This window comes from Pseudoliparis swirei, chromosome 3, assembly GCF_029220125.1.
Source record: "Pseudoliparis swirei isolate HS2019 ecotype Mariana Trench chromosome 3, NWPU_hadal_v1, whole genome shotgun sequence".
Lineage (NCBI taxonomy): Eukaryota > Metazoa > Chordata > Actinopteri > Perciformes > Liparidae > Pseudoliparis > Pseudoliparis swirei.
The window spans coordinates 16,602,589-16,629,556 of NC_079390.1; the positions used below are offsets into that span (position 1 = coordinate 16,602,589).

At 41.8% G+C, this 26,968-nt stretch overlaps 1 protein-coding gene and 1 long non-coding RNA gene across 2 annotated transcripts; both read left to right on the plus strand.

The window, feature by feature from the left end:
• The first annotated feature begins 2,130 nt into the window (after nucleotides 1–2,130).
• mmp13a (matrix metallopeptidase 13a) lies at nucleotides 2,131–13,348 on the plus strand. The gene is given in 20 exon segments (XM_056411383.1): nucleotides 2,131–2,229; nucleotides 2,523–2,770; nucleotides 2,859–3,007; nucleotides 3,210–3,338; nucleotides 3,432–3,593; nucleotides 3,706–3,835; nucleotides 3,950–4,083; nucleotides 4,179–4,338; nucleotides 4,445–4,548; nucleotides 4,640–4,748; nucleotides 10,010–10,154; nucleotides 10,273–10,520; nucleotides 10,609–10,757; nucleotides 11,467–11,498; nucleotides 11,500–11,596; nucleotides 11,930–12,091; nucleotides 12,263–12,392; nucleotides 12,487–12,620; nucleotides 12,700–12,859; nucleotides 12,943–13,348. Coding segments are annotated over 20 exon segments (2,919 nt in total). The 3' UTR covers nucleotides 13,181–13,348.
• A 9,600-nt stretch (nucleotides 13,349–22,948) lies between these two features.
• LOC130210877 (uncharacterized) lies at nucleotides 22,949–24,329 on the plus strand. Its single transcript, XR_008834870.1, has 2 exons — nucleotides 22,949–23,106; nucleotides 23,656–24,329. It is a non-coding gene; the product is annotated as an uncharacterized LOC130210877 (long non-coding RNA).
• Nucleotides 24,330–26,968: the final 2,639 nt, after the last annotated feature.

Consider the following 26,968-nt stretch of genomic DNA (forward strand, 5'->3'; position numbering starts at 1 on the left):
AAATGTGTTGTACCTTTATGCTATGATTTACTTTTTTATAGAGCAGATACATCCAGAAACATATGCCAGATGTCAAGTCAACTGGTCATATGGGGAAAAAGTGTGGACATTTAAAACTCAAGGGCACTATCAAGCTTTTGCCTGACACCCCAATTTAATTAAATTCAGTAAAGCCCAAAATAAATGTACAAATTTTCCTCAGGGGGCTTTAGAATCTGTACACATACGACATCCCTGACCTTTGACCTCACTTTGGATCAGGAAAAAACAAAAAACAAAACAGGAAAAAACCTTTCACAGGGAAAAATGGGAAGAAACCTTCAGGAGAGCAACAGAGGAGGATCTCTCTCCCCGGATGGACAAAGCAATATATGTCATGTGTACAGAATGAACAGCGTTATAGAGTTACAACACACTCAATGATTATGACAGAAATAATTAATAATTAGTATCAGTAGTAGGCATGGACCACGATCCAGATTTCCTCAATCCATGAAACAGAAGGAGGTAGAGAGGAGGGGGTTTATCAGCAGGGTCACAGAGGCAAGAGGCATCATGAATCAGCTTGCTATTTTTGCTGAGTCATATTGGTGGGCATATTTTCAATAATGTATGTTTAGCCCAGCACCTATTTTCCAAGTAAGCAGACAAAAAAACAATCGAATAATAATTGGTTCTCCGCTCTGACTACCATCAGTGCCCCGGCCCTATCTAGAACCATTTGAAGCCCATCTTGTAACAGTTTAGCTCCACACCTTCCTTTTTACCCTCGCATTGAAAATGCCGGAAGGTTATGTTTTGATCGCCGTGTATTTATTTATTTATTTATTTGTATGCGTGTTATTCGCAAAACTCAAAGTATTGAACCGAATCGCATGCAATTTGGTGGGATGATTGTTTATTATCCGGGGACCAGTTGATTAGATTTTGGGATTGATCGGGTGAAAGGTCAAGGTCAAAGGTCATGAACAGGTCAAAATCTTTCGCAGAACTCAAAAAGTATTGAACCGAATCGCATGAAATTTGGTGGGATGATTGTTTATTATCCGGGGACCAGTTGATTAGATATTGGGATCGATCGGGTCAAAGGTCAAGGTCTAAGGTCATGAACAGGTCAAATATTCTTGAATCACATGGAATTTGGTGGGATGATTGGTTATTATCCGGGGACCATTTGATTAGATTTTGGGATCAATCGGGTCAAAGGTCAAGGTCAAGGTCATGGAAAGGTCAACATCTTTTTTTTACCATAGCACAATACATTTTTGTCCAATTGGCATGCAACTAATGCCAAAATGTTCATAATTCAATGCCCAATCTTGTAATATGCGAAGGTATGCGCTCTACCGAGTGCCCGTTCTAGTTTTATTAGTTGTTTTCATCTTGTCTCATGAACTATCATGTCGTTCCAGATCCTGCTTCCCATCCCGTCAGTCCAACTCCCTTCACCTGCCTCATATCACTCCCTCGTCAATCCCTCATTACCTTCACCTGGTCTTCATGCCCATCTCACCTGTTGCCCATTCCCTCATTAGTCCCTGTCTACTTAAGTTCCCTCACTTGCACTTGTTCTCTGCCAGATTGTCTTGTGTTTTCGTGCCATGTTCTCCAGTGTTATTAGTGTATATTCCTGACCTGCCTGCCTGCCTTGACTTCTGATTCTCTGCCCTGCCCCTTTTTGGACTTGTTTGCTTCTTGGACTGATCTCCTGGTTTTGACCCAGCCTGTTTTCAACTAAAGACATTCATCTTTGTTACTCCTGTCTGTGTCGTGCTTTTGGGTCCACTCTAATAGCACCGTGACACATTTGGATTCAGATACACATTTTAAATGTTTGTATCTACATGTGTTTATTTATTTTGAAAAACATATTTTTAAAATACCCCCATTGATGCAAAATAAAAATGCTTCATGAGGCGTGTGATTACTAAAACAGAATGCCCTCAGGTATAGTCTGAGACATGTAAGACATGTTTTGTTTCATCATGGAAACTTTTTTGTTGGTGTGCAATCAAAACACAACTTCCTCTCCTGTCCAGTAAATGAGTTCTGCGTTTCTCAACACGCCCTCTTCTCCGCCTATAAATAATGTCCCTGCAGCAAAGAAACACAAACTGCAATCAAGGAAACATGAAGACTTTCAAGCTGTGCATTCTAGTGAGCTTGGCAGTCACAGCGTACTGCGTGCCAACAGCGCAGGTTACTGTGGAAGAAGAGAATTTTGCCGAGGTATGCATTCCTACCTTGATTTTTTTCTGCATGCATTCTGACTATCTTGCATTTAATTCAATACAGTTTATTTTATATAGCCCAATATCACAAATTACGAATTTGCCTCAGAGGCTTTACAATCTGTAGACATGTGATATCTCTGTCCCAGAACCTTACACCGGATCAGGAACACTTCCAATCTTGCATAGTCGTGTATTTGGAAACTTTCTGTACTTTCTGCTTATAAACAGACCACATAGAGTACATTATGCAGCTGATACATTAAGTATAACTCCTGTTCTTTCTTGCAGAGTTATTTGAAGAAATTCTTCAACCTAACAGACGAGACAGATCCAACTATCGGACGGGATATCAACCCAGTGACCTTGAAGCTGGGTGAGATGCAGAGATTCTTCGGTCTCCAGATCACCGGGACCCTGGATACTGACACCATTGCGATGATGAAGAAGCCCCGCTGTGGCGTTCCCGATGGCAACATTGCCCGTTTCTCCACGTTTGGAAGAAACCAAAAGTGGGAGAAGAACAGCCTGACCTACAGGTGAGGGATCTGAAGAGAGAACGTGTGTGACAGATGGATTGTACTCGGTCTAAGTCATAATATTCTTAATTGTTGTTCTGCCCTACAGGATAGTGAACTACACACCTGACATGTCTGTGCCAGAGGTAGATGACTCCATTGAGAGGGCACTGCAGGTTTGGGCCAAAATCACTCCTCTGAGATTCACAAGGATCCACAGTGGCACCGCTGACATCATGATCTCCTTCGGACGCCAACGTGAGTACAGAAGACGTTTTCTACTCTCTGCAGTTTATTGGTAGAGGTTCCATTCGCTGTATTTGTGTTCCATGTGTTTCTGAGTCCTGAATCACATTGAACAGCTGATCAACACTTTTTATATCCCAGCTATGATTTGTACACTAATTCAGTGAATGGATTGTGTTTGCTCAACCTGACATGAGTATGTTCCTGTTCACAGAGCATGGTGATTATTACCCCTTTGATGGTCCTGATGGGACTCTTGCCCATGCCTTTGCCCCAGCATCTGGCATTGGAGGAGATGCTCATTTTGATGATGACGAGACCTTCACTTTCCGCTCAAACACCGGTCAGTTTTGTCCTCATCAACCCATTAACTACTGTCAATGAAATCCTAGACTGGAGCTGTAACTCACCTGTCGCTCTATGTTTTCTGCTGCAGGCTACGTCCTCTTCATGGTGGCTGCCCATGAGTTCGGCCACTCTCTTGGTTTGTCTCACTCTAATGATCCTGGTGCTCTCATGTACCCTGTGTACTCATACAGAAACCCTGACACCTTCGTTCTGCCCCGGGATGATGTCAACGGCATCCAGTCTCTCTATGGTTCGTACCAACTGGCTCAATCATCGATGTGCCTTTTTGTACATATAGCACGTGACCAAAAATGTGTTAACCCCATCGATGTAATGTGATTATGTTTTTATTTACCCTCCAGGTCGAAACACTGTTAAGGACCCCTCTGTAGATGAACCTGAGCCCCCCACCACCCCTGATGCCTGTGATTCCTCCATGGTCTTGGATGCTGTCGCTACTCTGCGAGGAGAGATGCTCTTCTTCAAAGACAAGTACTGAAGACACACAGTAGAATGCTCATGAGTCTGAACACTGAAGTCCTTTCCAGGTGTTTTCTCTTCACACAGAAGATGACTTATGTATTAAATGCCCTTGTGTGTTCTCAGCATCTTCTGGCGGAGCTTCTCTCAGAGCAGGACACCCCAGCAAAGTCTCATCACAAACTTCTGGCCAAATGCCCCCTCCAACGTCAACGCTGCGTATGAAAGCCAACACAAAGACAATGTGTTTCTTTTTAAAGGTATGTAATCTCCATATTTACTTGAGGCTCTAACATGACACTTCTGATCTTTTAATGTGGATGCTAACAAGTGTTTCCTGTTAATCTCTGCACAGATCAGAAAGTGTGGGCTTTCAATGGCTATGATCTAGTGAGTGGCTATCCAAAACCAATTTCCAGTTTTGGTCTGCCCAAAACTGTGAAGAAAGTCAACGCTGTCCTTTTTGATGTGGAATCCCGAAAGACTCTAATATTTGTGGGCAGCGAATACTACAGGTGTGTTCAAATGACTTGAAGTGAAAGTAATGAAGGTGATTGATAACGGTTCACAAGATGGTTTACAAACGGTGGATGCGTCTAAATCCTGTCTCTGTTTCCTCAGTTATGATGAGGCCAGAGAGACCATGGATAAGGGATTCCCCAAGCAGGTGGATCAGACCTTCTCCGGCCTGACCAACGAGGTGACTGCAGCTTTCCAGTACAGAGGTGAGCGGTATTCAAGGTTTCCAAGTCATGGTTTCTTATACAAGTACAAGTTTGCCCAGAAACTGACATTGAGTGACTCTGTGTTCTGCAGGTTTCACTTACATCTACAGTGGACCCTACATGTTTGAGTACAGCCTTAGGACTGGGAGGTTGTTCCGTGTGTTGAGGAACAGCTACTTCCTGCGCTGCACCAACTTCTAGACCAGTTTACGAGCTTCACTGTTTATGGAGCCACTCTGAATAAGAATGAAGGCAACATAGTTAAACTGTATACGTTTTTTACCTTAAATTTTTTGTGTTTTAATATAAAAATTTTGTGATGTCAGCCATTGCTTTTAATAGTTAATTTAACTCTATTTAATCCTTAAAATATGTACGTCATATTCATAATTTGAATATGTCTCTGTTGTTTTATGAAAATGTGTTTAAAAATGTTACAATTGCATGTCTACACAGGTATTTTTACACCACTGTTACAAAACATATTAATGTATGTATGCAGATGTGAAAAACAAAACAAATGTGACAGGTGAAGAGAAATTGTCCCCATGATAAGCAAATAAAAGGTATGGAAAACAGATGTCCTGTTGAGTAATATATGTGTATATGTATGCATTATGAGAACAACACTGCAAGGAAGAAAAATAAACAACGAGTAATGCTACAGAGAATCACGTACAGTCTCATTAATAAATGAGACTGTACGTCTTACGCTGACGACCCACAAATCGACATAACTATATCACCGGGGGACTATAATCCCATACAAGGGCTGGTTAAATGCATTGAAGAAAACAAATGGATGTTCCAGAATTTTCCTCAATTAAATAAAGATAAAACAGAAGTAATTGTTTTTGGTCCCAAGGACCAACAATTGAAAGTCAATGCTCAGCTTCAATCTCTGATGTTACAAACCACAAACCCAGCCAGAAATCTAGGTGAAGATATGGATTCAGACCTCAACCTGAACAGTCATATCAAGACGATTACAAAATCAGCCTATCACCTGAAAAATGTCCAGCAAAGAATGTACCTTAAAATCCTCCTGCCGGTTTATAAAGCACTGAATGTGTGACAGGATTGTAGCCGTCACCAGTAGGTCACCCCCCCAAGCACCAAGGATGAGCAGCCAGAGGGATATTTGGTAATATATTTTATTACATTCAGACTGCAGACTGTGTCTCTGCTCTCCCCTCTCTAGTCTTCAGTCACTCCAGCTCCTTTATGGAGACCGACTCCAGATACACAAACACAGATCGTCATCAGCTGGGCTGATTACCAATCAGCCCAGCTGATGACGATCAGACACTGTTCCCTGAACCACACCCCCGCTCCACCCACTCTGCAGCCAAGCCTAAACACCCCCTGCTGCCACAGAATGGTTTAGGGCCCAAATACATTTGTGATCTGCTGCGACCTTATGAACCATCCCGATCCCTCAGGCCGTCTTGGACTGGTCTACTTCCTGTTCCAAGAGTAAAAACTAAACATGGAGAAGTAGCGTTCAGTTCTTCTGCTCCACATATCTGGAATAAGGTCCCTGAAAGCTGCAGGTCTGCTGAGACCCTCAATTCCTTTAAATCCAGATGGAAGACTTTTCTGTTTGCTGTTGCATTTAATTGAACCAGATTTAAGGACATCAATCAATTTCTGCATCGTACTGCTGCATTTTATTTATTTAACTGCATTTCAACTTTCATTCTATATCTTGCTTTTGGATTATTTATTTATGTTTTAAAGAATGTTTTTGCATCATGTGTTGATGCTTTTAATGGTTTTATATGAAGCACTTTGAATTGTGTTGTTGTTGAAATGTTCTATACGAATAAAATTGCCTTAATTGCCATCTTCGTTGAGCATGTTAGCATGCTAGCAGTTGCTAAATAACACGGAACACAAAGTACGGCTGAGGCCGATGGGGATGTGGTTAGTTTTGCAGGTGTTTGGTCACACAACAAATCCCTGAGGGATTTAAATGTCGACCTGATGATGCTGTTAAATGAGAAATCTGAAAATCATAAAATGTTTTTCAATCGATGTTGAGGAAGACATATGTTTGTACCAAATGTCAAGATAATCCATCCAACAGTTGTTTCATAATATTTCACTCTGAACTACAAATGTTAGCCTCATGGTGGCAGCGAGGAAAAGTCAGTGCGATAGAAAAATATATTCAGCCTCACTTTGAGGGGACCATGAATATATTGCAATATACAGGACTGTCTCAGAAAATTAGAATATTGTGATGAAGTTCTTTATTTTCTGTAATGCAATTAAAAAAACAAAAATGTCATGCATTCTGGATTCATTACAAATCAACTGAAATATTGCAAGCCTTTTATTCTGATTTATTGCTGATTATGGTTTACAGCTTAAGAAAACTCAAATATCCTATCTCTAAATATTAGAATATCATGAAAAAGTATACTAGTAGGGTATTAAACAAATCACTTGAATTGTCTAATTAACTCGAAACACCTGCAAGGGTTTCCTGAGCCTTGACAAACACTCAGCTGTTATAAATCTTTTTTTTTACTTGGTCTGAGGAAATATTAAAATTTTATGAGATATGATTTTAGAGTTTTCTTAAGCTGTAAGCCATAATCAGCAATATTAAAAGAATAAAAGGCTTGCAATATTTCAGTTGATTTGTAATGAATCCAGAATGCATGACATTTTTGTTTTTTTAATTGCATTACAGAAAATAAAGAACTTTATCACAATATTCTAATTTTCTGAGACAGTCCTGTAAGTGAAATTAAGTTAAATCAGGAGAGACCAACCAGATAAAGAAAAGATAATTGTTTATTATTAACAGATTATACATGATGATAAAGTATTTGGCGCTTGGACTCATTTGTAATTAAGAGACAATGATGATGATGATGATGATGATGGTGGTGATGATGGTGATGATGATGATGATGATGATGATGGTGGTATTAATAATCAGGCTGATAGAATGATGAGTTGATAAAGATCAAGGACCAGTGAAGAATGGGCGGAGATGGGGAGTTGGAGGGGTGCGTAACAGCAACATGAATGAACTGAAGATAGAGGCAGTCATATTTAAATGAGACAGCAGCAAGAGGAGAGGCTAACCATGCAATTATTTTATTGTTCTTATTGGATAGAAGAGACCAGCTTATCTTAACAGCTGATGTCATGGTTGACAGCCCCAAGAAATGAGTGGATAGTAAATAATGAGTGAGCCTGCGTGAGAAGTGATTGGCAGATGTGTGATAAATAAATTACGGGTTTAGGCGTGCAAGATTATGGTCTTCTGATGGAACTTATTCATGAGCTTCATTAGTTGTTGATAATATTTCAGTCTGGACCAAAGTGGTGAACCATCAGGCAGATATTGCTCCAAGAGTCTCTGGGAGGTTCTGCGTGTGTACATGCACGACTTTGTGTAATATTATGTGATTTGTGATGCCAAACATTAACATTGGGTCAGTATACAGAAATAATACCTTTAAAATGTAATTGTCCTTAACTGTTGTATGAAACCAAACTCATTCATTTCTCTCAGATAAGGTTAATGCAGCTTAGTGACCTAAGAATCCGATATGAGCGTGTGACATTGATACGACATTGACCACATTATGTCGTAATAATAATGTAGGGAGGTGAGTCACACTCAGTGGCAACATCAGCATGTCCTGATGTAATACAGCGTTGTTATAGGAACCTTAATCATGATACATCAAGCAGAAACTCATATTACACATTTTCCTGGAAACAGAAATTTTGTTATCATTAAAGCGTTGCGTGTTTTACTTCTTTTTTTAACATTACTGACAAAATTGTTTTTAAAAGTATATATTTTACAAAATATAAAATGTGGTTTATTGTTTAATTTTTTAGATGCAAGAGAGACATCATGCCCAATTAGTCGCATAAACACACACATAATAATTACAAATATATATATGGACAGACCGACAGATATATAGATAGATATACAGACATATATACAGGACTGTCTCAGAAAATTAGAATATTGTGATAAAGTTCTTTATTTTCTGTAATGCAATCAAAAAACAAAAATGTCATGCATTCTGGATTCATTACAAATCAACTGAAATATTGCAAGCCTTTTATTCTTTTAATATTGCTGATTATTTTTTACAGCTTAAGAAAACTCTAAAATCCTATCTCATAAAATTTTAATATTTCCTCAGACCAAGTAAAAAAAAAGATTTATAACAGCTGAGTGTTTGTCAAGGCTCAGGAAACCCTTGCAGGTGTTTCGAGTTAATTAGACAATTCAAGTGATTTGTTTAATACCCTACTAGTATACTTTTTCATGATATTCTAATATTTAGAGATAGGATATTTGAGTTTTCTTAAGCTGTAAGCCATAATCAGCAATATTAAAAGAATAAAAGGCTTGCAATATTTCAGTTGATTTGTAATGAATCCAGAATGCATGACATTTTTGTTTTTTGAATTGCATTACAGAAAATAAAGAACTTCATCACAATATTCTAATTTTCTGAGACAGTCCTGTATATATATATATATATATATATATATATATATATATATATATATATATATATATATATATACTGTATATACAGACAGTCAGACAGATATATAGATAGACAGACATACAGACAGAACACTTACATGCTATTTTCCTATTGCATTATCTTCCTCCCCACCGTGTGCATTTACTTTGTGGATTTACCTGAAGCAAAAGTTGCACAACAAACATATATACCGCTCCTCCCAGTGTCCAATGTTAGGAAACAGTAGCCACAGTGTAGTTTACCACAAACAATAAAGTACAAATGTTACATTAAACAGATATGTAAATACTGTTGAAAAGCATTCAGGGCCTTTGGATACGTTACAGCACCCATCAATATGTCACAGTATAAACTGACCTCAATGTCGTGATAGTAAAGATATTTATCTATGAACGTGATCGTTTGAGGGTATTTGTACAGCATGTGGCATCCACAAATACTCTCTCATAGCTTTCAGAAGGACCCGTGACATGAAGCAGCATGTTAGCGTTTTCTCACAGAGCACATCGTCCTGTCAGTCGCAACATAAGCCTGAGGGTAAGAGGAGACAGTCTGCCATTAAAGACCTGTGAATCCATGACAACTGCCTTCAAAATCTGAGAAGGATATCGCTCACAATATTACCTTAAGTAACAGTTTAAGACATCAGCAAACATAATCCTCTTGGTCAGTTCCACCAATTGGGCTGGTACAAAGACAACAATGTATGTATGAGTCTCACTTCCTTTATTTATCCAGTTTGTTTCTAAAATCTGGGATTTTGCAATCCGTGGTTTCTATATGTACATGTCATGTGTCATGGGGAATTTTCTTTTTTGGGGCTGAGCAATCAAAGTCAATCTTCTCTCTCTTATCTATAAATGGAACACTTATTGCATCACTGACTCTGAAGTTAGTTGCTCAACATGCCCAACCCTCAGCCTATTTAACAGCGGACTCCAGAACCGACACACAGAACACATTCGACAACGAAGCATGAGGTCCTGCAGTCTGTACATCCTACTGAGCCTGGCAGTCACAGTCCAGTGTGTGCCTGTATCAGTGCAAGATGAAGGTTATGCAGAGGTATATATATATTCATCACTTTGTAATAAAGATGTGTTCAGGATGAGCATTTTTGTGGACTTATGTTGCTTCACAAATTCTGACTAAACCAGTATTACATCCTCATATTCTTCTCCAGAGCTATCTGAAGAAATTCTTCAACCTAACAGAGGAGACTGGTCCAAGTATCAGACGGGGCATCAGCCCGGTGACCTTGAAGCTGGGTGAGATGCAGAGATTCTTCGGTCTCCAGATCACTGGGACCCTGGATACTGACACCATTGCGATGATGAAGAAGCCCCGCTGTGGCGTTCCCGATGGCAACATTGCCCGTTTCTCCACGTTTGGAGGAAACCAAAAGTGGGAGAAGAACAGCCTGACCTATAGGTGAGGGATCTGAAGAGAGAACGTGTGTGACAGATGGATTGTACTCGGTCTAAGTCATCATATTCTTAATTGTTGTTCTGCCCTACAGGATAGTGAACTACACACCTGACATGTCTGTGCCAGAGGTAGATGACTCCATTGAGAGGGCACTGCAGGTTTGGGCCAAAATCACTCCTCTGAGATTCACAAGGATCCACAGTGGCACCGCTGACATCATGATCTCCTTCGGACGCCAACGTGAGTACAGACGAACTTTCAGTGCAGGAAGCGGAAGTCGGATCCTTTTCTGAAGTCAAATTAGAAATACCTTTGTTTTAGATACTCCTTCACAAGTTCAAGTCCTGCATTCTCAGTGCAATTTAACTCAAAGTAAAGAATAATCAGTGAAGATTTTATTTTATTTTATTCTACTCACAGTACTTGGGTAATGTACTTGAACTTGATTTGACTCGTTTTGGTATTGTTTGATTTGAATCCAAGTGTATTTCTTTTTAACAACTATGACAAACCGCACTTGTTATTCTGATGTGACTGTGTGAGGCATCTATCTTGCAGCATGTCCTAGAGAGCCTGTTGACACGTCTGCTATAGCTGCATGTTTGAGTGGCATTAGCCTTCAATTCTGACAACGGTTGAAGTGCAATTACGTAATGCGTATATTACTCAACATAACAAAGACACAACAGTCATCTGGTGGCATGCCAGAGTTTGCAGCCATCTTGGAGCCATCTTTCCCATTTTTAAGGGTTAGGTATTTATCTGAGCTCAAGTTTTTAATCCAGATATCCCACAGCAAAGTCTGTGGTGTGCGGTACAATAACAATGGAATGTTTTTGTGATTTGCTGCTTCTTCTTTTTTTATTACAAAGATATAGTGAGTAAAAAAACATTTCACAGCGCAAGTTTTAGTTTGCTCAACTTGACATGAGTATGTTCCTGTTCACAGAGCATGGTGATTATTACCCCTTTGATGGTCCATGATGGGACTCTTGCCCATGCCTTTGCCCCAGCATCTGGCATTGGAGGAGATGCTCATTTTGATGATGACGAGACCTTCACTTTCCGCTCAAACAGAGGTGAGTTTCTTATTTATGCACAACATGTCTCCTTTGAAGTGTCTTAAAACTCCATTATTTCTAATGTTTTATCGGTTACTCTGGCTACCAAAATACATGTCATCGTATGGAAGAAAAGGACCCCACTTCTCACTTGATGTGTTCCCTCAGTAAACAATTCTTCTTCAATACATCATGATGTTCAGTTCTTAAATTATGGTCAATTTATCATCAGATAGACCATAAAACAGGGTATGCTTGAGGTCGGGGCTACCTTGTCATTGATAGGTTATGACCACGGTCTGGGAGTTTTCATGCTGTAACTAATCTGTCGCTCTATGTTTTCTGCTGCAGGCTACGTCCTCTTCATGGTGGCTGCCCATGAGTTCGGCCACTCTCTGGGTTTGTCTCACTCCGATGATCCTGGTGCTCTCATGTACCCTGTGTACTCATACAGAAACCCTGACACCTTCGTTCTGCCCCGGGATGATGTCAACGGCATCCAGTCTCTCTATGGTTTGTACCATCTGCCTTGATCGTCCATGCCTGTTTGCACACATAGCACGGGATCGCATCCTCTGACAATCCCGTACACACCTTTGTTGATGAACTCAACTGTTTGGGCTTTAGTGCAATACGACCAAGGGCTTTATAAGTCCTCGGGGACTAATTTTGTCTTTGTTCCAGGTCGAAACACTGTTAAGGACCCCTCTGTAGATGAACCTGAGCCCCCCACCACCCCTGATGCCTGTGATTCCTCCATGGTCTTGGATGCTGTCACCACTCTGCGGGGAGAGATGCTTTTCTTCAAAGACAAGTACTGAAGACACACCAAAACATTTTAATCAACAGGATTGTTTTCCATTGTAAGAGGTCCGGCTTATTCATTAAATGTCCTTGTGTGTTCTCAGTGTCGTATGGCGGAGCTTCCCCCAGAGCACGACACCCCAGCAAAGTCTCATCACAAACTTCTGGCCCAATGCCCCCTCCAACATCCAAGCTGCGTATGAAAGCCGACGCTCAGACAAGATCTTTCTTTTTAAAGGTATGTATTCTTCCTATCTGATCATTTCAAGTTTTTTCTTTTTACTGTCAACTTTGGTTCAAATATTTTTTGCCTACAGGACGTAAAGTGTGGGCCTTCAGTGGATACGACCGTGTTCGTGGCTATCCTAAAAAACTTACCACCTTTGGTCTGCCAAGAAGTGTGAGGAAAATCGATGCAGCCCTCAATGACGTGAAATCTGGCAAGATTCTGTTCATTGTGGGCAGCGAATACTACAGGTGTGTTCAGAGTCTGCTGTGTTCAGTATGCTCAACTCATTATCCTTATCGAATGTATCTTAATCCTGTCTCTGTTTCCTCAGTTATGATGAGGCCAGAAAGTCCATGGACAACGGATTCCCAAAGCGAGTGGATCAGACCTTCTCCGGCCTGACCAGCAAGGTGACTGCAGCTTTCCAGTACAGAGGTGAGCAGTATTCAAAACTGACATTAAAAATCAGAACTTTGCAGTTTTCCCGAAAAATAAGGAAGAATCCATTATCAATCTTTTCAGCTTTTAAAAGAAAAGTGACATCCGGGATATTCATGAGAATCTCTTAAACATGCAGATGTAGGTACCGTTTGACAGAGCCAGTCTTGCTGTTTTCCTTCTGACCTGCCTTTATGCTAAGCTAACCATCTCCTGGATCCAGTCTCCTATGTAATGGGCAAACATGAGAGTGGTATCAATCTTATCATCTAATTCTGGGCAGAGAAGGGTTTCAGCCATTTCCCCAAAATGTTAACCGTTCCTATAACGAGCCCAGAAACTGAAATTGAGTGACTCTGTGTTCTGCAGGTTTCACTTACATCTACAGTGGACCCTACATGTTTGAGTACAACCTGACTACTGGGAGGTTGTTCCGTGTGCTGAGGAACAGATACTTCCTGCGCTGCACCAACTTCTAGATCAGTTTACAAGCTTGTTTAAGTAACTGCTCTCAATGAGAATGAATGTACTCCAGGGGTGCTCAATACGTCGATCGCGATCTACCAGTCGATCGTGGCGACCGACCAGTCGATCGCGGCGGAGTATTGGTAGATCGCATGACATTAAAAAAATGTGCCCCGCCCCCCTGTAACTTTCTCTAAAGCGCCAAATTACAGCAGAAGCATGTCATTTCTGTCTCTACGTGTCGCGCGCCGCAGAGCTCCGACGCCGGTTTGCGCGCATCGGGATGGAGCAAAGAAAAAGTCACTAGCACACCCGTCCCCGTCCCCGTCATCGGTCGATCGTCTTGACTTGGTCACATTATAAGTAGCTCGCATGCTGAAAAAGTGTGAACACCCCTGATGTACTCTATTAATAGAGTACATTTAAAATACTTATATTTTGCTAAATATTATATTTTAAATATTGAATTGTATAAAATCTATTTAGAGTAGCAGTGTATAAATAAAATGTAAAAACTATTTTTGTATGAGATATTCAGACATCCTGTATATCCGATAGTAAGTCTAATGTGAGGGGCGTATACTATCTGGTGAGGCCTCTGGTCAGTGATGAAAGATCTCGAACATGTTTCTTAAAGAGAGCAAATCCACTTGCATTTGATTGTTACTGGTGCTGCATTTCTTTATATCTGTTATGTAATGATATTATAGATGCTTTGGTTATGTGTGTAACCAATGCATTACAATATCAAGATAGGTTTTATAATGTCCTTGGAATGAATAAAATCAATTCAACAAAAGTATAAAACCCTTGTGTTGGCTCTGATGATTTCACCCCCCCCCCCTCCCCGGTTGCTTCACAGCAGCTTCATGCTTTGAAAATTAGTCGGGTTTAAATACAAATGTCGAGATGTCATACATGTAGCCTACCTGCATATGACAATTGTAATACAGATTTATATTCAGCATCATATTGTCAGAAAATAGGCTTAATTAAGGACAAAAAGGGTCACACTATATAAAACAGAAAGCTCATTGCATTAACAGTAAATACAAAATAGGCAAAAAGTATAAACACATGAAAGGCACTTTATTGATTGTGTCTGGAGGCCTGGTCCAATTTGAGTCACATATTTAGCTATTTAGAAGAATGTGAGCTTATAGAGGTCCTGCGATAACTTTTAATCTTTACATTTTCAATCCAGAGAATTCTTATGCTGCCAAAAAACTTGGATATTTGCCCAACATTTATTTATTGAAAGGGTTAGGTCAATGTTTAAGAAAGGTGCTAAATTCTGTTTTCAGAGCATTAATACAGCATAACACAACTGTTTGTAATTATCTATGTAAAGATATAGTGTCGTAATGTTGAGTGATGTCCCTCTTCATCTGTGTGTGCCAGCCGGGCCTCACCGACAGCCAGTGCTGTTTCGGACCCCCCAAATGACAGTGGCTATTTCTCACACTGGTCGCAGCAGCGTAGTGATCCCCCTCAGGTCAACACTTGAAGTATATCTTCCTCTTTGCAGTAGTTTGCACTGTTAGCGCTGTTAGCAATGTCAGCTGTGAGCTGCCATGTTGAGAGCTGTTGAGAGGCCATCACAATCACAATCCCATATGGTGCACTTTAAAGTATCTTCATCAGGTGATTTAGCAAAAGTTTAAAGCAACTGAAAGGAATAAATCTCAAAGTTTTCAATGATATTTAAAAGTTAGAACACACAGAGAGGATGTGATGTTTCCTCGTGTCTGAATCAAAGCGATGCGTTCCTTTGGTTCAGACTTCAGAGTTGATCTACATCATGTTCTTACAGGCCCAGGCAGCTATGAAACTCCACCGCTCATCTTATCTCTTATTCTCCCATCATCACTACACCTATTACCTGTTGTTCTAATTGGGCATGTTCAGACATTTGCAGGAATGCTGTATTGCTCCAACATGCATCTTTTCCTGCTTCTCACCTCACAAACAAAACACTGAATTGGAAATAACCAACAAGTGCACTAGTCCAAGTCTAGAGCTGAGTCTGAGAGGAAGAATAAGTAAAGTACCCAGAGTTATTCCTTCTTCTCTGTGGTAGACAAAAAAGGAATCATGGAACCTGCACTAGCTGTTAAAACTGTGATGATAGTTGCACTCTGTGGAGCGGTGCCCACTTCTCCCAGCCAAGAAGAGCTCTCTAAAGCCCAGGTTATCATGGAGTGTTTGATGGTAGGATTTCACCTGCCGATACCAGTAAGGGAATCAGTTTGTCTCTGTGATTCTGTAAGATCAATTTGATTTATTTGAACGCTGTCAAACTACTACTTTTGAAATTGTAACATGAAAAGGAAAAAAGTGCTTCCCATATTCAGAAATGTGTGCATCTGTTTCAAGTCAGCATTCCAGTATTCCAGATTGGATTGCACAATTGCCCGTGCTGCACTTTGTATCAGACACGGGTTTTGATATACAGAGAATGATATACAGAAGCATTTGTTGGCAAGAAATGGAATAAATTCAGAATTACATGTTTGCTTTTTTTGCATTCACGTTGTTAAAAAAATGTAATTAAAGCAATTCTACATGGTTCTTTTTCATGTATCTTTTCTTGAAAAATAAATCTGCATTTAAATGATGAACCAGATTGCTCACATATGACATTCCATTTGAACACGAGAAGTGTGTGTTCCCATTGTCTTTGTCCAGGACTACTGTCTCAGTTTTTCTCTAACGTGGGTGTCATTAGCCCCAGCACCGACCTCCGCAGCTCTCTGGATTCCTTTCCAGACACTCTCAGAAAAATGCAGGAGTATTTTGGCCTGGAGGTGTCGGGCAGTTAGACTCCAACACCCTGGAGGTGATGGCTCGCCCCCGCTGTGGTTTCACGGACGTGACCAGGTACGGCCTCTTTGACGGTCGACCGCAGTGGGACAAGACTGTGGTCACATACAGGTATGACCCCACAGAGCTCTTCCTCCTACATGGAGCACAATAAAGCTGCTGTTGAGAGATTTATCCTCAGCTCTGACTAAAGGTGCGTTCACACCAAAAGCGATGCGATTTTTCGCGTCGCCCAAAATGCGTGAGTTTAATCGCTCAACCATTTGGGCACAATCACACCAGACGCGACTTTTAAAAGCGCAGCCGCACCAAAAACGTCTTGTCACAAATAAGCCGGGCAAAAAGTGACGTGCGCCTGTGGAGCGGACCTGCGTGCGCAACCAACCGTTGATTTTGGGTTCAAGATATTTAAAAAAAGAAAGGAAAGAGTACGGCGAACACCACTATCTATTCCGCGAATTGTGTCTCGATGGCGAGCGCTTTCAGTTTCACTTCCGACCGAGCGGCAGTCAGTTTGAGTAGTGTTTAGATTTAGAATTATAAAGCTCTTCGTCATTAAATACCGCTAATATGAGGTTCTCCTCGGGAAAACAGGAAGGAAAGCCCGCCTCTTGGTTGATTCGATTGGCTGCATTGGCCGAGTGTGACATTGATGAGCGGTGCGCCTCCGCGCCTCGCGCTTAAAGTTGAGAATATTGTAACTTTTAACCGCGCCTGAAAAACGCAAAAAAAACACGCTGCGTAGCATTTAAAAGGCGCGTCTGAAAGTCGCGCCGTACCATAGGGAATCAATGGTTTTGCGGGCGACGCATTTTTGAGAGTCGCGTCTGGTGTGATCGTGCCAATAAGCGTCGAGATGCTCCGCGAGGGGCGAGACTTATCTCCGTGTCTCGTCTCGTCTCCGTAAAGACCGTTATCATTTCCTTCATCCACCACGGAATAACTAACCACTAGTTCTGCTTTATACTTGTTGTGGACATCCCACACACTAACGCCCTCGTGTTTGGGTTCATGACATCACCCATAGGCTCACACAGCTCGGTCAATTTCACAGATTAAGTAACTATTACGTCTGAAAGACTTCTGTTTCCAGCGCTACGAGAGTGGAACATCTAAACGTTGTTATTTCTTCTCTTAACCTACAAAGCCTTGATTGGTGATGCTCCATCATATCTTAAGGAGCTTGTCGTACCATATTGCCCCAATAGAGAGCTGCACTCACTAAATGCGGGGCTACTTGTAGTTCCTAGAGTCTTAAAAAGTAGGATGGGAGCCAGAGCCTTCAGTTATCAAGCTCCTCTTTTAAGAACAAGCGTCCACTTTCAGTCTAGGGGGCAGAACCAGTCACCTCATGTAAGAGTAGACTCAAGACTTTCCTCTTTGACAGAGCTTATAGTTAGGGCTGAATCAGGTTTGCCCTGGTCCAGCCCCTTGATATGCTGCTGGGGGACATTTAGGATACACTGAGCACCTATCTCCTCTTGTCTCCCTCCTTGTGGATGAATTTTCATCTCTCTATTGCACATTACTAACCCTGCTTTCTCCCCGGAGTCCTTTTGACTTCACGTCTCATAGGGTCATCGGACCCTGTAAGACGTCATAGATCCTGTCTGCCTGATGGAGCATGTAGGTCTGGATCGTGGAATGCCTACTACCAACTACGCCACTGCCCTGTTGAGACTCTGCCCACTGTTGAGACTCCGCCCACTCCTCCTCTTTACCTCCATCTGCCTGATGGATCGTGGAGGTCTCCATCATGGAATATGCCTACTACGTACTATTCATACACTCTGTCATATTCATTGAATGTATTTAAAATTCTAAATCTGTCCTTCTGTACACATTACATCTATTGCACCTGTACATCCTGGAGAGGGATCCTCCTCTGTTGCTCTCCTGAAGGTTTCTTCCCTTTTTTCCCCGTGAAGGGTTATTTGGGAGTTTTTCCTGATCCGATGTGAGGTTTTGGGACAGGGATGTCTATGTGTACAGATTGTAAAGCACTCTGAGACAAATTCGTAATTTGTGAAATTGGGCTATAGAAATAAACTGAATTGAATTGAATTGAATTGTTATTGTGTTCATAACATAATAATGTTATGAACACAATAACAATTCAATTCAGTTTATTTCTATAGCCCAATTTCACAGTGATGAAAGCATCAGGTATTCATGAAAATATCATGAAACTTGTAAATTGTGTGTCCTGAGACACATAATATGGTGGAAAATCAAGAGAATCTGTCTTCTTTAGGAACATCCAGTTTTAGTCTCTGTGCAGGCTGGAAATCAGTTTAAGCGCATAAAACAAGAACATACAGCTTCGAGGCAGTAAAGTGATGAAAGCATCAGGTATTCATGAAAATATCATGAAACTTGTAATTCCTGTGTCCTGAGACACAATATGGTGGAAAATCAAGAGAATCTGAATTCTTTAGGAACATCCAGTTTTAGTCTCTGTGCAGGCTGGAAATCAGTTTAAGCGCATAAAAACAAGAACATACAGCTTTGAGGCAGTAAAGTGATGAAAGCATCAGGTATTCATGAAAATATAATGAAACTTGTGAATTGTGTGTCCTGAGACACATAATATGGTGGAAAATCAAGAGAATCTGTCTTCTTTAGGAACATCCAGTTTTAGTCTCTGTGCAGGCTGGAAATCAGTTTAAGCGCATAAAAACAAGAACATACAGCTTTGAGGCAGTAAAGTGATGAAAGCATCAGGTATTCATGAAAATATCATGAAACTTGTAATTCCTGTGTCCTGAGACACAATATGGTGGAAAATCAAGAGAATCTGTATTCTTTAGGAACATCCACTTTTAGTCTCTGTGCAGGCTGGAAATCAGTTTAAGCGCATAAAAACAAGAACATACAGCTTTGAGGCAGTAAAGTGATGAAAGCATCAGGTATTCATGAAAATATCATGAAACTTGTAAATTGTGTGTCCTGAGACACATAATATGGTGGAAAATCAAGAGAATCTGTCTTCTTTAGGAACATCCAGTTTTAGTCTCTGTGCAGGCTGGAAATCAGTTTAAGCGCATAAAAACAAGAACATACAGCTTCGAGGCAGTAAAGTGATGAAAGCATCAGGTATTCATGAAAATATCATGAAACTTGTAATTCCTGTGTCCTGAGACACAATATGGTGGAAAATCAAGAGAATCTGTCTTCTTTAGGAACATCCAGTTTTAGTCTCTGTGCAGGCTGGAAATCAGTTTAAGCGCATAAAACAAGAACATACAGCTTTGAGGCAGTAAAGTGATGAAAGCATCAGGTATTCATGAAAATATCATGAAACTTGTAATTCCTGTGTCCTGAGACACATAATATGGTGGAAAATCAAGAGAATCTGTCTTTAGGAACATCCAGTTTTAGTCTCTGTGCAGGCTGGAAATCAGTTTAAGCGCATAAAAACAAGAACATACAGCTTCGAGGCAGTAAAGTGATGAAAGCATCAGGTATTCATGAAAATATCATGAAACTTGTAATTCCTGTGTCCTGAGACACAATATGGTGGAAAATCAAGAGAATCTGTATTCTTTAGGAACATCCACTTTTAGTCTCTGTGCAGGCTGGAAATCAGTTTAAGCGCATAAAAACAAGAACATACAGCTTTGAGGCAGTAAAGTGATGAAAGCATCAGGTATTCATGAAAATATCATGAAACTTGTAATTGATGTGTCCTGAGACACATAATATGGTGGAAAATCAAGAGAATCTGTCTTCTTTAGGAACATCCAGTTTTAGTCTCTGTGCAGGCTGGAAATCAGTTTAAGCGCATAAAAACAAGAACATACAGCTTTGAGGCAGTAAAGTGATGAAAGCATCAGGTATTCATGAAAATATCATGAAACTTGTAATTCCTGTGTCCTGAGACACATAATATGGTGGAAAATCAAGAGAATCTGTATTCTTAGGAAAATCCACTTTTAGTCTCTGTGCAGGCTGGAAATCAGTTTAAGCGCATAAAAACAAGAACATACAGCTTTGAGGCAGTAAAGTGATGAAAGCATCAGGTATTCATGAAAATATCATGAAACTTGTAATTGATGTGTCCTGAGACACATAATATGGTGGAAAATCAAGAGAATCTGTCTTCTTTAGGAACATCCAGTTTTAGTCTCTGTGCAGGCTGGAAATCAGTTTAAGCGCATAAAAACAAGAACATACAGCTTCGAGGCAGTAAAGTGATGAAAGCATCAGGTATTCATGAAAATATCATGAAACTTGTAATTCCTGTGTCCTGAGACACAATATGGTGGAAAATCAAGAGAATCTGTATTCTTTAGGAACATCCACTTTTAGTCTCTGTGCAGGCTGGAAATCAGTTTAAGCGCATAAAAACAAGAACATGCAGCTTTGAGGCAGTAAAGTGATGAAAGCATCAGGTATTCATGAAAATATCATGAAACTTGTAATTCCTGTGTCCTGAGACACAATATGGTGGAAAATCAAGAGAATCTGTATTCTTTAGGAACATCCAGTTTTAGTCTCTGTGCAGGCTGGAAATCAGTTTAAGCGCATAAAAACAAGAACATACAGCTTTGAGGCAGTGTTACGGCCTCTCGGTTAACTAGGGATGCACAGGCCGCAACATACAAAAAGGGATACAGCTAAGGGGGAAACAAAGGAGGCAAATAATAAAGTTAAATACTTGAACAAAATAAGGAAGATTTATTTCACAGTTAAAGGTTTAACGAAGGGCCGAATAACACCGAAGCAAAGCAACAGGAAAAATAGGCGTCAGGGTCTCCAAGGCCAACACAACAAACAAAACCACAATGCTAACTAGAAATCAAAAGATACCACTGACCTACCATTGAAGAAAGGAAAAACAATACTAAGCTCCCTGTTTGACCACAAAACAGGAGAAAACTGACAACAAAAATGGCAGAGAACCCCTACAAGCTTGACCCGAAAATACAAATGGTGGCCAACACTTTGGCACCATACCACAGAATGGTCACAGCTCAGAGGTGGAGAGAGAGAGAGAAACACGTAGTCAGGGTGTATATAAGCCCCGCCTGCTGGTTAGGTGATCCCTCTCAGGTGGTGGTACTCCAGGCGTACCAGAACTGAGAGAGATAGCTCCACCCTCTTCCTGAAAGAGGGCCGTCTCAGTCACGGACGTAACACCCCTTCCCATAAAAACATGCATAACTTTTAAGTTATGTCACACCCGACCATCCTAATTTCTCTTCATGCTCCATCTTGACTGGTTTGGTGAAGTCTGGGGCAGCCAATACCAGAGCACCAACCAGTGATAGGAACCGCCGGAGTTCCCGTCTGGTCATGGGTACTGGCACTGACACAGGGCCCACTTGCTTCCGCGAGTTGGTCATCTGACGAGCACCCTGCACATCACCCGCGCCACGCCGCCGTCTGACTTCCTTGGCTCTGAACTTTTGCAGAGCGTCCAAACTCTTGCCACATTCTGCACATGCTCCGAACGTGGGTCGTTGGGCTGGCTCTTTGCAAAAACCACCGCGCTGTTGCATCTCCTTCTCCAACGAGAAGTCTGCCATTTTGGGGGTTTCAGGTGCAGAATCACGATGATCGAGGGGCAGCTTGTCATTTTCTAAGACAAGTGCAAGACTGGCGGCAGCCAGGTTTCCTCCTTTCCGTCTTCTTCTCTGGGACCTGTTGAGGACACTGACACAAAAAACATCAGGATGACTTTCCACCAAGTCATCCTTCACTGAATTATGATTATTCACCACATCACTAACACCCCTGGCCCACGTTCCTGGCTGAGGCTGCCGCTTACGCTTGAGGGTCAGGCAGTCAGCAATGAGATGACCAGTGTGGTGGCAATAGAAGCACTGCCTTTCTGACTTTGGGTTTGCAAAGGCCCCTCGTGAACGCTGGAAAGGGGGGGCAGCAGCTCTTGGGCTATTGTCATGGGTAGCCATTTCCCGCTTCCCCATGAAGACGCTCTTGTGGGTCAATGCAAACTCCTCCGCGAGGACAGCAGCTTCCTGCACAGTTGTGGCTTTCTGTTCGTTTAGGTACACCATGACCGGCTCTGGAACACAGATCCTAAACTCTTCCAGCAAAATCAATTCCCGGAGTGAGCTAAAATCCATGACATTGCTGGCTAGGCACCATCTGTCAAACAGCATCACCTTTTCTCTCGCAAACTCAACAAAGGTTTGAGGGAGAGATTTCCTCAGACTACGAAAATGTTGTCGATAGGCTTCCGGCACCAGCTCATAAGTCCTAAGTATTGCCTGTTTCACGCGAGTATAACTTAAACTGTCTTCAATAGACAGAGCTGCACATGCCTCTTGTGCCTTACCAACCAACTTGCATTGTAACAGTAGAGGCCAGGCCTCCTTGGGCCAATGCAGGGCGGTGGCAATACACTCAAATGCGCTGAAGTAGGCTTCAACCTCAGTTTCTCGGAAAGGAGGGACTAGAGCAATATTTCTGCTGACATCGAATGCTAACGAGTTTAAAACTGACTGGGAAGACTGTGGCTGTGTCTACTACCGCGCACTTGAGCACTTCGAGCACTGACTTTCAGTGTTCGAAGTGCGCCACTGAAAAAACCAGCAGAATTCAGTGCACTGAAAGTACCCGGATGGTGCACTGCTAACGGGCAAAAAATGTAGTGTAAAACGATGGACACTACTCGCCCTAAGCGGCCGCCATCTTGGCGACGTAGCGGAAGAGGAGGAGCCCTTTCGCCAGCTTTTCATTTTATTTCTAAAACAATGGCGGACAGCACAAGCGGTAGACCACGAAGCTACAGACCGTAAATGTAAGTATCAGCGGTAATTACACATTGTACTGGTATTACAATGTACTACTAACATGCCATTCTCAGATTAGTGAGCATACCTAGGTAGCATTAGATGCCATTGGATCTGCATGGCAGTTATGATAAGCTAGCTGGGTAATCCACCACCCGGCCAGTCCGACGAAGGTGCACTTTTATCGGACACTTCGCTTGACGAGCGGGGCAGGTCGGCTCCAGGCGCTTGCTCCAGCGGCAAGTCCGACGACAGATAGCTATGTCAGTCATCGGACAGTGTTAAACAACGGCTGTTCTGTTAACCAATCGAAATAGCAATTTTAATAATGGATATGCTCAGTTTAATAACGGGTTAACATGACACATGACGTTTACACACGCCCGATAATTAATACCGTTACGATAGCTATCTAAGCTTATCCTTCTAGAAATAATTGTGGCTTTCAATCATCGTTGTGTGTTGTTTTTTTAATGTCGTGTATGTATTAATTTAAATGTAATCGTGGTCTGGGACATAGCACTGAATGGGTATCCTATTTCTGTTTCCTGCCCCAGAGACGTTTCCTGGAGGTGCTGGTCCTCTGCTGCCCTCCCGACATCTGCATCTGGCTCCAATGACCTCTGGCACAAACCTCACATCCACCTCCAGGGCCTTTAAGAAGATGGACCGCCATCGCGTCTTCAGTATCCCGAAGGACCTCTCCACAACACAACACCCCTCGCCTTTGACAGGCAGCAGTTGTAGCTTGGAGGTGGACAGGCTGCCTGAAGGGGGTCATGAGGCAGATGGGTTGGGACAGGCAGGGGGAGCCACCATCCCCAAGGATACAGTATCCTGGTGGAGGGTATGACTGCTCATAGAAGATGGGGCTGTTATTCAGGACCCTGGCATCATGCACTGAGACCGGGGCCTGTCGAAGGCCCTGGCCACCACCCGATAGGAGGTGGTGCTGGCAAGCCAAAAAATAAAAACTAGACAGGAGATCTCGGGGCCCCAACCGTGGTCAGTCAGTGCCCAGCACAGCCATGAGGGCGTTGAATGACACTCGGTGAGCCTGAAGTCCACCCTCATGTCACTGTGGCCATCACAATACAATGCCAGCAGTGGCATTGCAACCTTGATACGGCAGCGCCGCTGGGACTGGGTGGCTGCTGTACAGTGTGTGGGGAGGGGAAGGGAAGATTATATTAATATGCAAGTCATTTTATCAATAAAATGTTGTCATTGAGGTTGTGTAGTCTTTTATTGCGTTTTCTGATTTATATTAGAATTGATGCATGTTTGTAACAATAATTAATATGCCTGTGTGTTCAATTGCTAATTGATTCCTGTATCAGGGTGAACTTCACTACAACAGAGATGTGTCAAAGTAGGCCCATTACTATGTGAATTCAAGCAGATGATGCCCATCATTTCAGTGGATAATTCTTAAAACTAATTGGAATCTAGGGACAAACATGTACAGATTTATCATGTTTTATTTCCATATGGTGTGTTTGTGGATTGCAAAGAAGAAGGCTACTTCTGACAAAGATAATTGAGAATTTAGCATACCTAGCGAGGAGAATTTAATTGCAACTACTACATGAAGCTATGCTGTGAAGGTAAGGCAAAATCACAATTAAATTTACATATACCATCTCGACTTCAGCCAGAAGGCGGAGGCTCCTGCCGCGATTGTGGAGGTATCGCAGTTTCCACATGGGGTGGAGAAGGGTAAACAAGGGACAACAAGAGGGCAAGAAGTGCATTCATTTTGTCAGTTTAAGGGTTAGGGTATCGCAAGCAGATTTGCATATGTCACTCCCGGCTTAATTTCGCGGGTGCCGTGAACAGATTTGCGTCCGTCACTTCCGCCAAGTGGTTAACGGTTAAGTGTTCCATTTGAGACAGCACTTCATCAGCGACGCAGTGCACTGCATTGCAGTGTACTTCGTTAAGTGCGCGGTAGTAGACACAGCCCCAGGTTGGCTAATAGCCTCCTGTTGAGACTGCAACTCAATCTGGCGAATTTTTATTGCCGTTTCGGCATCAAGCTTACGGCAACTCAGCTGGAATTCTAGCTCGTCTCTATGTGCCCTCTCTTTTGCTTCAAGTGCAAGACGAGCTAACCGTACTTTTAAACGAGCACCCATAAAGGAAACAGGAGTAGAGTCAATTGGTACTTGCTCAAACCGTGGCATCGACAAAGGTAGTTTTTCCTCAGGTAGTTCAGCAGCCTGTGTTCCCGAGAAATCCTCAGGGGCACCCAATACAAATGTCGTCCCTGTAGCAGCTGCCTCAGGGTCATCTGCTGTGGTCGACTGCTCCGAACCTGCTAGGGGAAACACACATTGTTCCCAGGTAAGATTTTCCAACAAGCACTCCATAATAAAAGCCATATCCCGGACGAGCCCCCAATTATGTTACGGCCTCTCGGTTAACTAGGGATGCACAGGCCGCAACATACAAAAAGGGATACAGCTAAGGGGGAAACAAAGGAGGCAAATAATAAAGTTAAATACTTGAACAAAATAAGGATGATTTATTTCACAGTTAAAGGTTTAACGAAGGGCCGAATAACACCGAAGCAAAGCAACAGGAAAAATAGGCATCAGGGTCTCCAAGGCCAACACAACAAACAAAACCACAATGCTAACTAGAAATCAAAAGATACCACTGACCTACCATTGAAGAAAGGAAAAACAATACTAAGCTCCCTGTCTGACCACAAAACAGGAGAAAACTGACACAACAAAAATGGCAGAGAACCCCTACAAGCTTGACCCGAAAATACAAATGGTGGCCAACACTTTGGCACCATACCACAGAATGGTCACAGCTCAGAGGTGGAGAGAGAGAGAGAAACACGTAGTCAGGGTGTATATAAGCCCCGCCTGCTGGTTAGGTGATCCCTCTCAGGTGGTGGTACTCCAGGCGTACCAGAACTGAGAGAGATAGCTCCACCCTCTTCCTGAAAGAGGGCCGTCTCAGTCACGGGACGTAACAGGCAGTAAAGTGATGAAATCATCAGGTATTCATGAAAATATCATGAAACTTGCGCATAAAAACAAGAACATGCAGCTTTGAGGCAGTAAAGTGATGAAAGCATCAGGTATTCATGAAAATATTATGAAACTTGTGAATTGTGTGTCCTGAGACACATAATATGGTTGAAAATCAAGAGAATCTGTATTCTTAGGAAAATCCACTTTTAGTCTCTTTGCCAGCTGGAAATCAGTTTAAGCGCATAAAAACAAGAACATACAGCTTCGAGGCAGTAAAGTGATGAAAGCATCAGGTATTCATGAAAATATCATGAAACTTGTAAATTGTGTGTCCTGAGACACATAATATGGTGGAAAATCAAGAGAATCTGTATTCTTTAGGAAAATCCAGTTTTAGTCTCTGTGCAGGCTGGAAATCAGTTTAAGGGCATAAAAACAAGAACATACAGCTTCGAGGCAGTAAAGTGATGAAAGCATCAGGTATTCATGAAAATATCATGAAACTTGTAAATCGTGTGTCCTGAGACACATAATATGGTGGAAAATCAAGAGAATCTGTCTTCTTTAGGAACATCCAGTTTTAGTCTCTGTGCAGGCTGGAAATCAGTTTAAGCGCATAAAAACAAGAACATACAGCTTTGAGGCAGTAAAGTGATGAAAGCATCAGGTATTCATGAAAATATCATGAATCTTGTAATTCCTGTGTCCTGAGACACATAATATGGTGGAAAATCAAGAGAATCTGTCTTCTTTAGGAACATCCAGTTTTAGTCTCTGTGCAGGCTGGAAATCAGTTTAAGCGCATAAAACAAGAACATGCAGCTTTGAGGCAGTAAAGTGATGAAAGCATCAGGTATTCATGAAAATATCATGAAACTTG